This window comes from Somniosus microcephalus, chromosome 32 (genome assembly GCF_052327205.1).
Source record: "Somniosus microcephalus isolate GS21.2 chromosome 32, FLI_Smic_1.0, whole genome shotgun sequence".
Lineage (NCBI taxonomy): Eukaryota > Metazoa > Chordata > Chondrichthyes > Squaliformes > Somniosidae > Somniosus > Somniosus microcephalus.
The window spans coordinates 17419595-17435249 of record NC_141018.1 but is presented as its reverse complement, the minus strand read 5'-3'; the positions used below and the strand labels follow the sequence as shown (position 1 = coordinate 17435249).

The 15655-nt window shown below is 47.6% G+C and overlaps 1 protein-coding gene across 2 annotated transcripts in view; it reads left to right on the top strand.

Moving 5' to 3' along the window:
• The window catches only part of LOC147097306 (sorting nexin-27-like), a 138986-nt gene that overhangs the window by 97800 nt on the left and 25531 nt on the right, over window positions 1-15655 (top strand). For both annotated transcript variants that reach the window (XM_085972163.1, XM_085972164.1), the window contains exons 4-7: window positions 1896-1960; window positions 8040-8144; window positions 11314-11392; window positions 12932-13095. In XM_085972163.1, coding sequence (XP_085828289.1) covers window positions 1896-1960; window positions 8040-8144; window positions 11314-11392; window positions 12932-13095 — 413 coding nt within the window. The remainder of the gene's footprint in view (window positions 1-1895; window positions 1961-8039; window positions 8145-11313; window positions 11393-12931; window positions 13096-15655) is intronic.

The window sequence follows — 15655 nt, the reverse complement described above, 5'->3', positions numbered from 1 at the left end:
AGTGGGAACTCGCTTTAAAACCGAATTTCTTTACCTCGGATGGTGTGTTTGGAACGATCTGCCAGGTGGGATTGTGAAGATAAAAAACATTTTGGGACGTTCAGAAGCCGGTCAAGTGCGATACTGAGAGAATAAGGGCACGAGCAGGATGAGTTTTGATGGGCCGAAGGGCCTTTTCTCGTCCTTGATTGATGTTGTTGATTGGGCCGTTTCAGGGTTTAGTGAATGCTCTGGTGTCTAACTTGTGTGACAAACCGCACCGTTCCTCAGTCCCCATCCAGAAGTGGTGTGTTGAACTCTTGTGTCTGGATGCTGTACATCCGCGTTGCTCAAATCTTGAGGCAATTTAGTGCAAACGAGGCAAAACCGTGCTGGACATCCGAGTCTTGGTTCCTTTTTAGATCTAGTTCCGTGTGTTACATCAATGCAGCACATTATCCGAATGCAGTCCTACTAAAGGCAACTGAAGTGCGTATTGTCTTGATGCCTGGTGTAAGAATACAGTCGGGATTGTTGGCCATGCGTCATTGCTGCTGCATTCATGAGGTATTTTAGTCCCCTACACGGAGATTAATGATGGTAATCACCGCAGTGATATGGCACTGTGATGAATTGTATATCGCACCGCGCTGCCATAGTGCCCAGCACCTCGCGCCATTCATCTGCTGTAATTGGTGTGGCCGTGAAGCTTTCTCGGAGTGGGAAAGGTGGTTCAGTTGGCATTTCTGTTTAAAAAGGTCTCTTATTGAGTTAATGAGAGGCCAATCCTGTGCAGTACAAATGAGCGAATGCCCGTGACGAGCCAGGAGAGAACGATAATTAGTCTGCTGCCCAATTGTCCGGCCTACAGAGGGAAGGAATGCACAATCGGAGGGTCATATCATTCCCGACACTTCGTGAAACTGTAGCTCAGACAGTTTTGCAGTTTCTTTACTCCTAAGTGAAATCCACAATAGGAATCAAAAACCGGCTGTCAACCCAGTGAGGGGGGCAGTTTGATTTATTCCTAAATTTAGATCTTACAATAATTGTGAAATGAAATAGATGCTGCTTGTTGGTTCTGCCGGGAGCAAAGTCTCTCGTTACCCATTGAGATTTTTTTGAGGAATGGATTAAGAATATTTTCTTGTACTTTCTGTTAGTGGAGGGGGAAGTGTGAACACGCTATTATCCCAATCCTCGGTGTCCTGACCAATATTTATCCCTCAAACAACATCACTAAAACAGATTGTCTGGTCATGATCACATTGCTGTTTGTGGGAGCTTGCTGTGCGCAAATTGGCTGCCGCATTTCCTACATTACAACAGTGACAGCACTTCAAAAGGGACGCTCTGAGGTTGTAAAAGGCGCTATATAAATGCAAGTTTTTATTTTCTTCTTTACATTGAGGGTGGGCAGGATGGAGTCCTGCTGAGTGCAGTGCCGTGGAGTAGGTAGCTGAAAGTGAGTACTTGCCTCCCTCAAGCTCTTTGCTGATCTCTCCCACCTTGGAGAGGTTCCCAGTGCAGACCAGGTGCCTCAGTTCTGAGCTAACAGCATGAGCCTGACTGAAGCGAATTCTTCCTTGTGGTTTTGACGCCGAAAAGATGGGCTAAAAAGCTCCTTTGCCCCCCCCCCTTCTCCCCAAAACATGCCGACTCGAGCACCCAATTATCGGGGTCCGAAGTCTTAAGGTCCTGATATGTTGAGTATCCAGCCTCGCCTGTATCAAAGGGGAGGTGCCACACCTGAAAATGAATACTCAGAGAAGAAGGAAAAATCTGAGACATGGGAACATAGTCAGTTAAGGAATGGAGCATCGTGTGGGGCATTTCCAAGCTATGAAGCACGTCCCGAGATCAGGACTGAGTGAATGAGCTGTGGTCGTAATGCTCTCGTGTGCTTTATTTTGCAGTGTGCTCGGTCAGTGTTCTTGGAGAGAGCGATGTGATGCAGGAGTTCCTGGCTGATTCCAGTGAGGTAAGGCTGCGTAAGGGGAGACCGGCTTACCGTGGGCCAGTTTTATTAGGAATCCATGTGATTAATATTTAACGTAGGGACAGGAGTCGGCCATTCAGCCCTTCGAACCTGTTCCACCATTTAATTAGATCATGGCTGATCTGTATCTTAACTCCATTTACCTGCCGTGGTTCCATATTCCTGAATACCCTTACCTAACAAAAATCAAACACTCAGTTTTGATGTTTTCAATGGCCCCTCAGTCTCAACAGCTTTTTGGGGGGGGGTGTTCCAGACTTCCACTACCCTTTGTGTGAAGAAGTGCTTCCCGACATCACCCCTGAATGACCTAGCTCTAATTTTAAGCTTATGCCCCCTTGTTCTGCTCTCCCCCCGACCCTTCAACCAGAGGAATAGTTTCTTTCTACACCGTCAAATCCTTTGATCATCTTAAACACGTCAATTACATAAGTACAGAACTTTTGCAACTGTCAGTTTCTTGAAAATGAGATGTGCCAATTACTATGTTAAATATAACTCTGAAGTATTAAGTATTTTTCCTAAATAGAAAGTTGGAGCTGAAAGGCGAAGTACTCGCATCAAAGCAACTTAATCTGTTTGTGCTTTTGGTGAGGGGTGGTGAATGGAACTCACTCACTTCTTGTATCCGGTATTGGCATCAAATGCTACCGTGTCTGTTACAGTATAGACGTGACGTCGAGTAATACATTCTGTGCTGTGCCAACTGTGCCGTTAGATGTGTCCCTTATTCATAGAATCATAGAATGATACAGAAGGAGGCCATTCAGCCCATCATGCCAGTGTTGGCCAATTAGTCCCACTCCCCTGCTCTTTCCCCATAGCCCTGCAGATTTTTCCTTTTAAAGTATTTATCCAGTTTCCATTGAAAGTTACTATTGACTCTGCTTCTTGCCACCCTTTCATGCAGTAAGTTCCAGATCATAACTCGCTGCATAAATTCTCCTAATCTTTCCCCCTGGTTCTTTTGCCAATTATCTTAAATCTGTGTCCTCCGGTTACTGACACTCCTGCCAGTGGAAACAGTTTTTCCTTATTTACTCTATCCGAACCCTTCATGATTTTGAACACCTCCATTAAATCTCCTCTCAATCTTCTCTGCCCAAAGGAGAACAATCCCAACTTCTCTAGTCTTTCCGCATAACTGATGTCCCGCGTCCCTGGTACCGTTCTAGTAAATCTCCTCTACACCCAGAATCGAACACACTGCTCCAGCTGGGGCCTAACCAGTGACTTGTAAAGATTCAGCCTAACTTTCTTTACTGCACTTTTCCATTTTCATAGTGATATTGTGTGTGTCTGATTTTGCTGATGTAGTTGCTGCTTGAGGCCCTATAACGGGGGACCAGGGGTAAGGGGGAATGGGTGTAGCCAGGTGAATACAGAATGAGAGGTTGTTGATGCATTCTGGCAGCATACGGTGGCCCTGAAGACTTTAATCCCGTGCCCGAAGGTGTGTCTAAAGGCACTCTCTCGCGCACAGGGCAGTTATGTTCTGCTCCGACTGATTTCACATCCACAGAATGGAGTGCAGTGGTTGATTGCATTCAATAGTCTCCCGATATCATTTATTTTTTTTAAATGTTTGAATTTGTTTTTATGGGATGTGGGTGTCGCTGGCAAGGCCAGCATTTATTGCTCATCCATAATTGCCCTCGAGAAGGTGGCGGTGAGCCGCCTTCTTGAACTGCTGCAGTCCGTGTGGTGAAGGTACTCCCACAGTGCTGTTAGGGAGGGAGTTCAAGGATTTTGACCCAGTGACGATGAAGAATCGGCCGATATACTTCTAAGCCAGGATGGTGTGTGACTTGGAGGGGAACATGGAGGTGGTGGTGTTCCCATGCACCTGCTGCCCTTATCCTTCTAGGTGTAAGAAGTCACGGGTTTGGGAGGTGCTGCCGAAGAAGCCTTGGCGAGTTGCTGCAGTGCATCTTGATGGTACACACTGCAGCCACGGTACGCCGGTGGTGGAGGGAGTGAATGTTTAAGGTGGTGGATGGGGTGCCAATCAAGCGAGTTGCTTTGTCCTGGATGGTGTCGAGCTTCTTGAGTGTTGTTGGAGCTGCACTCATCCAGCAATGCTCCTGTGTTACACCTGTTGGGTCCAGTTGGCTTAGTTTATAGATCCCGCTGGGTCTAACCAGCACTTCCGCAAAGATTTTAGATGTTCCAGATGTTATGGGCCGATGGAAAGTTCATGAAGTAACAGACTGCATGTGAACGATGATCTGCATTCAAAAGATGGAGATAACTATACCAAGGAAAGTGGTCTAACGTTTTATAGAAAGACTTGCATGTATATCGCGCCTTTCGTAAGCTCGGCGTCCCAAAATGCTTTACAGCCAATGAAGTACTTTTGAAGTGCTGCCTCTGCTGTAAGGTAGGGAACATTGCAGCCAATTTGCGCGCAGCAAGCTCCCACAAGCGGTGATGAGATAATGACCAGATCATCTGTTTTAATGATTTTGGTTGAGGGAGTAAATATTGGCCAGGGAGAGTGCCTCTGCTGCTCTTCCAAATCGTGCCGTGGAATCCTTTGAGGGCAGACGGGACCTCGGTTTAAAGTCTCATCCGAAAGACAGCACCTCTGACAGTGCAGCACTCCCTCAGTACTGCACTGGCAGTGCCGGCCTGGATTTTGTGCTCAAGTCTCTGAAGTGGGACTTGAACCCACAAGCTTCTGACTCGGGCGAGAGTGCTACCAGTGAGCTGCATACAAATTAGCCCACCAGTGACGCAGCACTCGATTCCTTAGATCACGGCCTGTATGGTACACAAATCGCTAAGTCACTGGCCCCTGCAGTGTGTGCGTGGCTACTATACCTCATCTGGGATGTTGGGTAACTGAATAATTGCCCCTCCCTCGGCATGAACATGTCCCGCTGCTTAATGGCTTTCCCTGCTATACTGGGTATGGAGTCTAATTATGCACTAGCTGATGCCAAGATGTACACAGGTTTACAGTACCAGGGGGCTGTGAATAGTTGGTTAATTTTTTACCACGTTTGTGGTACTGAAAATCTTTCAGGTTAATTAACCTTCTGCCTTGGGGCTGTACTGATCATTGTGTGTTGCTGTTTAGTTAAATGAAGATCGATGTGTGTTGGAGTTCTCAGTTTGGGGATGGAGGGGAGAGACTGCGCAAACTATTTTTAGTTTTCAAGAATCCTTTTTGCCAGCATGACCTGTTCAGATAGTCATGATGTGGAGATGCCGGTGTTGGACTGGGGTGGACAAATGTGAGAAGTCACACAACACCAGGTTATAGTCCAACAGCTTTATTTGAAATCAAATTTGAGATTTCAAATAAAGCTGTTGGACTATAACCTGGTGTTGTGTGACTTCTCACATTTGTTCAGATAGTGACTGAAGAACACAGGATGCTGGGAATGAGGGCATGTCTGGTTGAAGTGGGATTGAGCACTCTGATGTGATGTCCTGCCTCTTAAACATCAATCTAGTATCAGTACTGTATTCAGCTGCCTTCAGTTGGTATTCACCCCATGATCTGTGCTCCAGGTGCAGGTATCTCTTGGTATCGAGATTAATCGCTATAAAGCCAATCCAGGTCATATGTAGCCTGCTTCAGTCTCAGTAAACACTTGCACTGGTACTACAGACTCCTCGAATCATGGATGCAACCAATCACAACATACATCTGCATATGTTGAGCGCCAATCAGTGTGTGAACTGGGTGGGAGTCAAAGATCGTCTTATTGGCTGAGATATGCCTTGCCCGTTTGGTTAGAGGTTTATTTAGGGTTGTATGGAAAGTTAGGAGGGCAAAAGCTGAGCCACAGGGAAGGGGTTAAAGGGAGTGGCACAACAAGGGAGACAAAAGTGAGCCGAGGGGGTTAAACCTGGGGAAGGGAGAGAAAGAGAAGCTGAACTCAATAGTAATAAAGGAGAGAGAGGAGCATCAATGGGCCGTGAAGAGGAGGGAGAGCGAGGAAGGGAGAGACGAAGGGTACCAAGAAACTTGGGACAAGGTGGGGTAAAAGGCATGGGACAGAGTGGGGTGAGTTGTGGTTGAGAAAGAGGGAGGATAAGAAAGATTTTGTGTATTTGTGTCGTACTAAAAGTCAAAGTAAATCGGATCACGGTATGCGAGACTGGGGTTGAATATCCCTTAACGCATTGCACTTTAACCATTGAGGTATATGATGGTAAATACTCACAAGCTGACCTGCCATACAGCGTTATTGATCCATGTGTTATTGATCAGTGTGGTACACCTACCTGAGCAGTCCCACCAAGATCGGCCCTGGGAGAGGATGGATTTATTTTAAAACAAGTGTTCGGGAAATGCTATGAATCTTGGGTATTTAGTGAAGATACTTTGGGAGGGAGAATTCTATATATGGACTATAAATGAGGATGTCGTTTACCCCTACCCCCCCCCCCCCCCCTGCTGCTGTTTTGGAGTGGATGTGGATGAGCTCTAACTGTAGTAACCTGTAGCTATATTTAACAGTATAACTACCTTCTCTGTTGAATATTTAAAGGGAGTTGACATTTGAGACATTGCACAGTTAAGGCACTATCTTTGCTTGAACTAAAGTTACGTTGTGTCAAGGCCTTGTCCTCACTCTCTTGAGTTTAGTCTCAACAACCATGCCTTTTATTCCCAGGACTCTGCCAATACGGCTCTGTTAACCAGACACTAGGAGGGCTGCGAGAGCGATCCCAGGATGGTTGGTGCTCAGAATATATCTCTCTATCTGCACACGCTCTCTATCTTGCTGTCTTGACTTTGCTTGTTGCTTGCTCTTTGGCCCTAATTCCACAGTCCAGATTGGAAACCTATTCCATAGACGCTTGCAGGTATGTCCTGAGTTTGCTGTGGCCCCTCGTAAATGGAGATGGTCTGCAATATCACCTTTTGACCCTTGCACATGGGTGCTGATCTGAGCCGTGCTAGTGTGTTGCTCTATTGAGGGAGAATCATTCCCAGCTGCGCTTGCATACTTCCTCATGGCTGGTGTTGAGGGAGGCCTGGGATCCAGTGGCCTAATCTCTTGGCTTCCGTCTACGACACAGGTAAAGCAGGGCAGTGAATAGGAATAACCGAGAGTCATCCTTCCACCTACCAAGACCTACAGCAAGTCTGGTGGCCTTCCATTAGTTCACCTTTCTATCCTCAAATTGGTGGGCTTAGCATTCATTGTGCAGACCTCCTGCTGTGTTTATTCACTTGAGATATATAGTGGATGCAATTTCCCAGTCACCTGTAAATAATTCAGTCATCCTTCTGTCAGGAGCACAGGTTACTTAAAGTTGGCAATTATTGCCAGCACGGAAACTGGCAAAACCCCATACAAAACTGAGATGGTGTGAAGTGATTTCAGGACTGTCTCGAAGCTATTTTGAGCCTTGTGGCTATTGGTTCAGTGCAGCTGGATGGGGCAATAAATTGGACGGCATGGGACTGAATGGCAGCCTGACTGACATTTGCATATTGTTTTCTTTTGATGGAGTGGGTGGGTGAAGAAGGGAGGTAGATTTGCCAGTGTTGATCAGATTGCCTAGGATATGTAGAGAAAACTGGCTAGCAATGGGTTTCTTACCATACCATCCATGATGATTAAACCAGGAGGTATTGTCTGCAGAGCTACCATCGGATTGGACAGTCCACACTACCGTGAGTCTGGGGCGGGTAGCACGGATTCAAAGGGTTAAAATCAGGAGTCCATTCACATACCACTGCTGCCTTTGGATGCACAATCTCAATGAGGGCAGAAGGACCCTTGGATGTATCCTGGAATGGTTCCCATGATGTCCTTAGCTGCCCTAACATTTGAGCAGCTGTAACCATTGGGACAAATGCCACTGGCCATGGCCATGGTCATGGTCACGTGTATAAGGGAAGCCCAGCAGTGAGTGTCCGAGATTGGAGTTTAGATCTTCTGCTGGGAGTCCAGTGCTTGTAATCGTGTCGGTGTCGCTGTTGAAATAACGTTCTGTTCCCACACATCTTCCTCAGACGAGGGAGTTGTAACGGATATTGTCTTCAGTAAATAAATGTGCTAACGGCTGCGTGTTTATCGTTGCACTCCTCCAGAGTACCAACGGGCTGTCAGACGTGGACCTGAGGATAGCCTTGCCTGACAGGAACATCATCACAGTCTCCGTGAAAAAGAACAGCACTGCAGAAGAAGTCTACAGGGTGAGTGAGTCATGGTTCAGCGTTGTGGCTGGGCGCAATAAGAACGAAGCTGACCTCGACTGACGGCAAAGCTCACCGTTTCAGTCGGACGTTGGGTGAACCCATTTAAGGAAACCGATGAACACGTTTAGCTCTCGTCTGGGTAAACAGGAAACTCTTGAGCCGTGCGAGCGAGCTCCAGTGGGGAGAAACTGTAGTTGGCCGGGTTAGTGTGACGAGGTTGATCAAACCTTTTGGATAATGCCTCTGGCAGGGAGGCGGGAGTGATTCATTAATGTTTTCTCATTTGATGTCGCATAATTTTCCTATATTTGCAATTCAGTTTAAAAACAAATGCAGGCCCTTTGCCGTCTTTTGTTGTGGATGCATCTTTTAACTCTGGCGTTCAGATCAAATAATAATGCAAATGGTGCGTGGATGTTTGTTGCAGTGTGTTACTGGTAGCCTGTGCCAGGAGTACATACACTCCTTTGAAGCTAGAGTGCTTCCAACTTCACGTGTAATCTCGTCGTAAATAAAACTGTCCTGAAAATGGTGGAAATGCTCAGCAGACCAGTGAACAGGTGACTTAATGTTCCAGGTGTGGGCTCTTTGTCACAGATTAGTGATTGGTGGTCTACAGTATTATGTTCAGGTGGAACAGTGTGAAAACCAGAATTTCTGATCCACCTGCATTGGGCGCCATTAAAGATTGGGCGTTAGGTATATGTTATCCCTTCAAAGGTTAAGGACCATCTACCTGTGCAGCACTGAATGTTGATGAATTCAGAATATATCCCCTTTAAGACCACTGGCATCTTTGCTTATCCGCCAGTGCATCTTTCCGCAGAAGCTTCAGCATCAGGCATCTGAACAAAAACCACTCGTGACCAGCATTGCTGGAGATTGGTGTTTGGCTTTGCCAAAACTTCAAGTGTTGCTGGCCAATTTGAGTGCCAAGATGAGGTGGACAAAGCCAAAGACTAAACCCATGTCTCCAGAGGTGTGAAGCAACTTCTTTACCAGCCTTCCTTAAAGTTCAGCAATGTTCTTGCGCAATTATTGGACTGTAAAAGCATTTGATGCTTGGAACCAATATGTGCCGAGGCAAAACCTGATGAGATTTTTAAAAATTCATTTTCGGGATGTTAGTGCTGCTGGCAAGGCCAGCATTTGTTGCCCAACTCTTGTTGCCCTAGAAGGTGGTGGTGGACCTTCTTTCAAGTTTTGATACAACGGAGTGTCTTGCTAGACCATTTCAGAGGACATTAAGGGGGAAAAATTCGGTTGGTTACGCCTCCCGTTAGCACCTTAAGAGGGCGCCAAGTGGGGCGCAAAGCAACTAGCGCCTGGGCGCGGCGAAATCTGCGCCTCTCGAAATTGACCGGACATTTTGCGGCGGCGCTGAACAATACCGCCCGATCTCCTGCGCTCGCAGATCTTGACGTCATTCGAGTGCGCAACGCTCCGTTAGTGCCCCGGACCGGAAATTGAGTGGCGCCCCCTGCCTTACCGCCTGCCGCTAGCAACGACTGGTTGAGGGGAGCGTTTTGCTGTCAGAAAGGGACTGGGGGAGCGCTATTTAAAGGCGACCGCTTCCTGCCTTTTTTTGTGGGAGACATTTTTGCATCACGCATTCTGAGAGAGAGAGAGAGAGACTTCTGGAGAGATTCAACGCTGTGTGAAGGAGTTTTGGGTACTGAGCAGCACTTTGCAGGTTGATTTTGATTTGATCTTCCTTGCATCGATTTAGAAGAGACTATGGGGGTTGCACCCTGAGCTCTTTCCCTGGGCCTCCATTGTTCTTTCCAGCAGATTTGATGTACAGGTCTCTCCAGGTCGAGATTCAAGGCTGCAATGAGCAGGGTGTGGATGGAGAGCAAGATCGACCCTCCCCTTTAAGAACTGGCCGGCGCCAGTGTGTCTGTGTTCCATTGCTGACTGACATCACATGAGCTTCGCCAGCGCTCTGAGGTAGCGCCTCGCTCCTCGGCGTTAGTGCCTTGAGAGGTGTGTAGCGCCTGATTTAGCGCTCCAATCACCTCCCGGGGCGATAGAAGCCAAGTTTGCAGTCGGAGGCGATAATTAGCGCCAGGCGCTAAACTTTGCGCCCGGCCGATAATTGTGCCCCAAATGGGGCGATACCGAATTTCTCCCCCTAAGAGTCAACCACATTGCTGTGGGTCTGGAGTCACATATAGGCCAGTGCAGGTAAGAACAGCAGGTTTCCTTCCCTAAAGGACATGAGTGAACCAGTTGGGATTTTTACGACGTGACATGGAAATCAGCATGCCCATCTGACAATGTCATGGTCACTTTCATCGGTGCCAGCTTTTTTATTTCCAGGTTTTTTAAACTGAATTCAATTCTTAAACTGCCATGGTGGGGTTTGAACTCTCATTCTCTGGATTACTAGTTCAGTAACATAACCACCACGCTAGCGTACCCTTAAACTTGAATCCCGAGCACTATAATCAAGATAAGAATTGTTAGACTGAGACCATTAAACGCAGTTGAGCTCCTGCAGCTCATCAATTGATAGGAGAACTCTGCTATTGTGTTGCAAGTTGAAGCCTGATTTTTGTTGTTGGGGTTGACTGCACTCGGAGTGGAATATTCTCTCTCCCACTTGAAGCCACCATCAACCAACCACAGATGAATTAGTCTACAGCCATTTTGGTGCATTGCTGGCCCCACAACTAAATAAAACTCTGATTGTGCATTTCAGTGCCTGTGTCAGAAGCACATTCCTAGTTCGTTGGACTTCAAAAGCATTCCTTTGGTTGTAAGGGGCTTTGCGACGAAGACATCCGGTGCAATATAAATACAGGCTCTTTGTTCCTTTCATTGCTTTTCTTTCATTTCTGTTGATGTGAAATTGTTAAACCTAAAGGTTGAGAGTTGATGAGCTTCAGAATTTGGAGCTAGTTTCACTTTGGTCTTGAGAATTTCTTCAACCGAGTTGGGTTGGATTTTGATCAGTATGAAAGAGCAGTGACCATCCAATCTCCCCTCGGAGAGTGGTAACGATTTCCCCTCTGGGCGGAGTTTGACCCCACGTCAAATAAATGGAAGTTCTAGCTTGCCATTGTTTACTTTGCTAAAGCTGATCTCTGTCGTGTCCAGTGCTGTGTAGGGTGCTCACTGTCAGACTGACCCCTGTGTCACACTCTGCTGTTTCATCCTGCAGGCTGTACAAGAACACCTACGAATGGATAGCATCACTGCGAGTTTCTTCACACTGTTTGAAGTAGTGGACCACTTCTTTGGTAAGGGCGATTTGAGTTTGTTCTTCAATTATTGAGGGATTAAGTAATGGTACCGGAGCATGTAAAAGGACCATGGTAACGGAACGACAATTTATAAACCAACTAAACTCCTGCCCAGGAGCGCGTTGGAGAAGAACTAGCTGAGGGGGTTCAGTTGGCAGAATAAACTAGGAGTAAAGTCGTTTTCCAATGATCTCTAACAGAATATCCTTGAAATGCACCCAAGTCTATCTTCTGAATTGCACTGTTAAAATTTGATCTGGAGTGAGATGGCGATTCCTGTGTTGGAGAGGAGCAGTGTGCCCGGCTTACACAATGATTGGCCAGCTCTGAGCATGTTGTGTCGCAGGATTAAGGTTTGGTGTAAGGGGGGTGGGGGGGCTGGTGGAGAGAGACGGATAGGAGCTAAATGTGGAGGCCATTAATGCCATCAGGTTCATGGACAGGACCAGTACCAGGCCTGGGTGCCTTCTACTCCCTGTTAAATCAGGAAGCTGCCCACCTTGTTTTTCGAATGCTTCAACCAATTTTGCGTTCACTATGCCAGATTGCAAACAGAAGTTCTTAAGTTATGTTTGGTTAATGATTTCTTTTAGGTTCTAATAGTGTCTCCTCCTTCCATTTCTGGCGGACGGAGGGGGTTGGGGAAGTGTCTCGTCACGATAATCCAGCCATCATGATGTGTGGGGCAAGCTTGATGGACCAGCTGGTCTGTTCCTGCCCGTTGATTTTGTATGTTCGTATTCATCGTATCGAATATCCCCACAGCCAACCCGCAAGCTCCTTTTATCATTTAAAGAGCTTGGATGAAGTCTCCCTTCTCCATCTCCCATAAGAATCCATTGATCTTCCATAGCATCAGTTGACAATTAATTGAGATATCTTACTATTCTTATTCTTCATGGAAGCTTTTCCATTGATTAAAAATTGGGCATGATTCACAAATTATGTTCTCATTTGACTTAGTATTGCCCTAATCTCACTGACCTTGTTCTCTATAGATCTCACCCACCAGGACTTTCTATTTGATCTTGAGCTACGTAAGGAGATATTAGGACAGGTGACCAAAAGCTTGGTCAAAGAGGTAGGTTTTAAGGAGCGTCTTAAGGGAGGAGAGAGATGTAGAGGTAGAAGCGGAAAGGTTTAGGGAGGGAATTCCAGAGCTTGGTGTGTAGACAGCTGAAGGCACAGCAGTGGTGGGGCGAAGGGAAGCGGGGGATGCACAAGAGGCCAAAATTGGAGGAACGCAGAGTTCTCTGAGGGTTGTAGGGCTGGAGGAGCTTAGCGATAGGGAGGGGCGAGGCCATGGAGGGATTTTAACATAAGGATGCAATGAGTCAGCATTTGTCCGATGAGGACACTCGCTCCTGCACTGTACAATGGTTATGACCTCAACGGCAGTGATTCTTTGCCGGAGATGCCTCATTGTTGTCCACCAGTCGGGAAAGTTCTCCAGCCTTTTTTTGCTCTAGATTTGATGGTCAGCTTGCGGCATTGGTTGTACTTCAGTGATGCGGAAAGTAATTTGTGCATTTGCAGAGCGGAAGCTGGTCCCCAATGAGTTTCCACACAAACTGTACGTACAGAACTACACGTCCGCAGCAGCCGGGACCTGTCTGGTCATCAGGAAGTGGCTCTTCACCATGGCCCAAGAAGAACTTCTGAATGACAATGATCTCGCAGTAACTTACTTCTTCCATCAGGTACATGTGCAGCTCACTCTGCAGTTTGGGAGTGTGCGTGTGTTTAATTTTATATAAATGACTTGCAGCACAGAGTACTTTCGAGGATGTGTGGCCCTCAGTTATGTTTTGTATGTTTGGGAATGTCTCCTTTTATACATGTGCAAGTGCCTCAATGTTGGAATGCAGTGGTCCACTGTGTTTGGGAAATAATCAAATTCTTAACTGGAGTCACCACTCCGATTTTAGTAAAGATTCTGCTTCGTTTCTGTAATTGTAATGTATTTTAACCCACTTTCAATTCCCTGTGGCAGAGTCCTTACAGTGCCCGAGTCGGCAGCTAGCTTACCTGACCCTGCTCTTTGCTCTATAACTACTCACTTGGAGGGGTATGTAGGGGACTGTTTGGGCAGCATCTCTCACCTGCTTGTTACATTACTTCCCCCCTCCTCCCTCTAGAACCCAACTTGGACCACTGACTCGAGGTGAAGACACATTCCGACAAACCTGCTGCCACCTTCTCCATGTTTTAGATTTTGCATTAGTGTGGGTGTCTATATATGTGTATATATATTGTGTGTGTGTGTGTGTACGCACTCGCTCTGAACAAGTACAGAGTTGTTGCTTCAATGCTCTTCGCTTCACCTTGCTCAGTACAGCTGCAGTCTGTTAACTGGGACATTCTGGTAGAAGCTAAATGATCCCATTTGTCACTGTGTGCAAATTGGTAATAAAAATAGGAAATGCTGTAAATACGCAGGTCAGTCAGCGTGTGGGAGAGAGGAAGGTCATTGTTTCACATAGGCCCTTGGATCAGAACTCTGCAGACCAGGACTAACCCCCACCCCCCTCGCTATCTGTGTGCCCTGGAAGCAGGAACACATCCATTAGCTGTGGCACCCACAGACTTACCCAAAAAGACCAATTCTGTTGTGTCTCTGTTTAATTTGGACAGTGTAAGACAACGAGAGTTTCAGTTATAAAGAACTGAAACAAGGAATAGTTTCATGGCATTAATCACCTTGCGAAATATGTAGGGCACAAACTGCAGAAATAACAGGGAGCTCAAGGAAAATGTCTTGGAACAGGGCTGCAGTAAATTAGCCACAGTGCTAGATTTGTTCATGGGATGTAGGTAGAACAGCAGTTATTGGCGCTCGTTGCCCTGAGGGTATTGAATCAAGCACGTAGTGTGGGGCTGGAGTCACGCGGAGGTCAGGCTAGGTAGGGCTGGCAGGTTCCCTTATCTGAAGGTCATTTGTTCAGTTGTGTTTCTGGTGCCAGCCACACATTACCAGGTTTATTGAATTCGATTTCAGCTCGCTGTGGTGGGATTTGAACTTCTGGGTTACTTGTCCAGAACCACTACATTACCGTATCCAGTGCAGAAGGATGGCTCACCTTGTGTGACTACTGTTAATTCACTGATGTATCATTAGCAGCAATAGGCTACCACAGACCAAAACAGAACAAGCCCGACAAAGCTCCCCTGCTCCCCTTCAAAACGCACCGTTGGATCTTTTACGTCCACATGAGAGGGCAGATGGGGGTCTCGGTTTAGCGTCACATCCAAAAGACGGCACCTCTGACAGTGCAGCACTCCCTCAGCACGGCACTGGAGTGTCGGCCTAGATTATGCACGAAAGTCCAGGAGTGGGGCTTGAACCCACGACCTTCTGACTCGTACGTTTCTATGTACGACAAGTTCCTTCTCTCGATCGTGATTCAGTGAAGAGTTAGCCCAGCCGCTCCCTCGCTAGCTGAAGTGGTTTATCTACTGTGCAGTGTCCTGGAAAGAGGATTAAGTGTTGCTGGATTGGAGTGACAAGATTCCAACACCCAACTACAACAGCAACTTCTATTTAGACAGCGCCTTTAACATAGTAAAACATCCCAAGGCGCTTCACAGGAGTGGTGTCAAACACAATTTGGCGCAGAGCCACATGAAATATTGGGGAGGATGACCCAAATTTTGGTCAAAGATGTAGGTTTTAAGGAGAGGCGGGAGAAGGGGGGGGCGGGGAGAGAGGCGGGAGAAGGGGGGGGGGAGAGGGGGGAGAGAGAGGGGCGGGAGAAGGGGGGATAGAGAGGGGCGGGAGAAGGGGGGGATAGAGAGGGGCGGGAGAAGGGGGGGATAGAGAGGGGCGGGAGAAGGGGGGGATAGAGAGGGGCGGGAGAAGGGGGGGAGAGAGGGGGGAGAGAGAGAGGCGGGAGAAGGGGGGGAGAGAGGGGGGAGAGAGAGAGGCGGGAGAAGGGGGGATAGAGAGGGGCGGGAGAAGGGGGGGATAGAGAGGGGCGGGAGAAGGGGGGGAGAGAGGGGGGAGAGAGAGAGGCGGGAGAAGGGGGGGATAGAGAGGGGCGGGAGAAGGGGGGGATAGAGAGGGGCGGGAGAAGGGGGGGATAGAGAGGGGCGGGAGAAGGGGGGGATAGAGAGGGGCGGAGAAGGGGGGGATAGAGAGGGGCGGGAGAAGGGGGGGAGGGGGGAGAGAGAGGCGGGAGAAGGGGGGGATAGAGAGGGGCAGGAGAAGGGGGGGGAGAGAGGCGGGAGAAGGGGGGGAGAGGGGGGAGAGAGAGGCGGGAG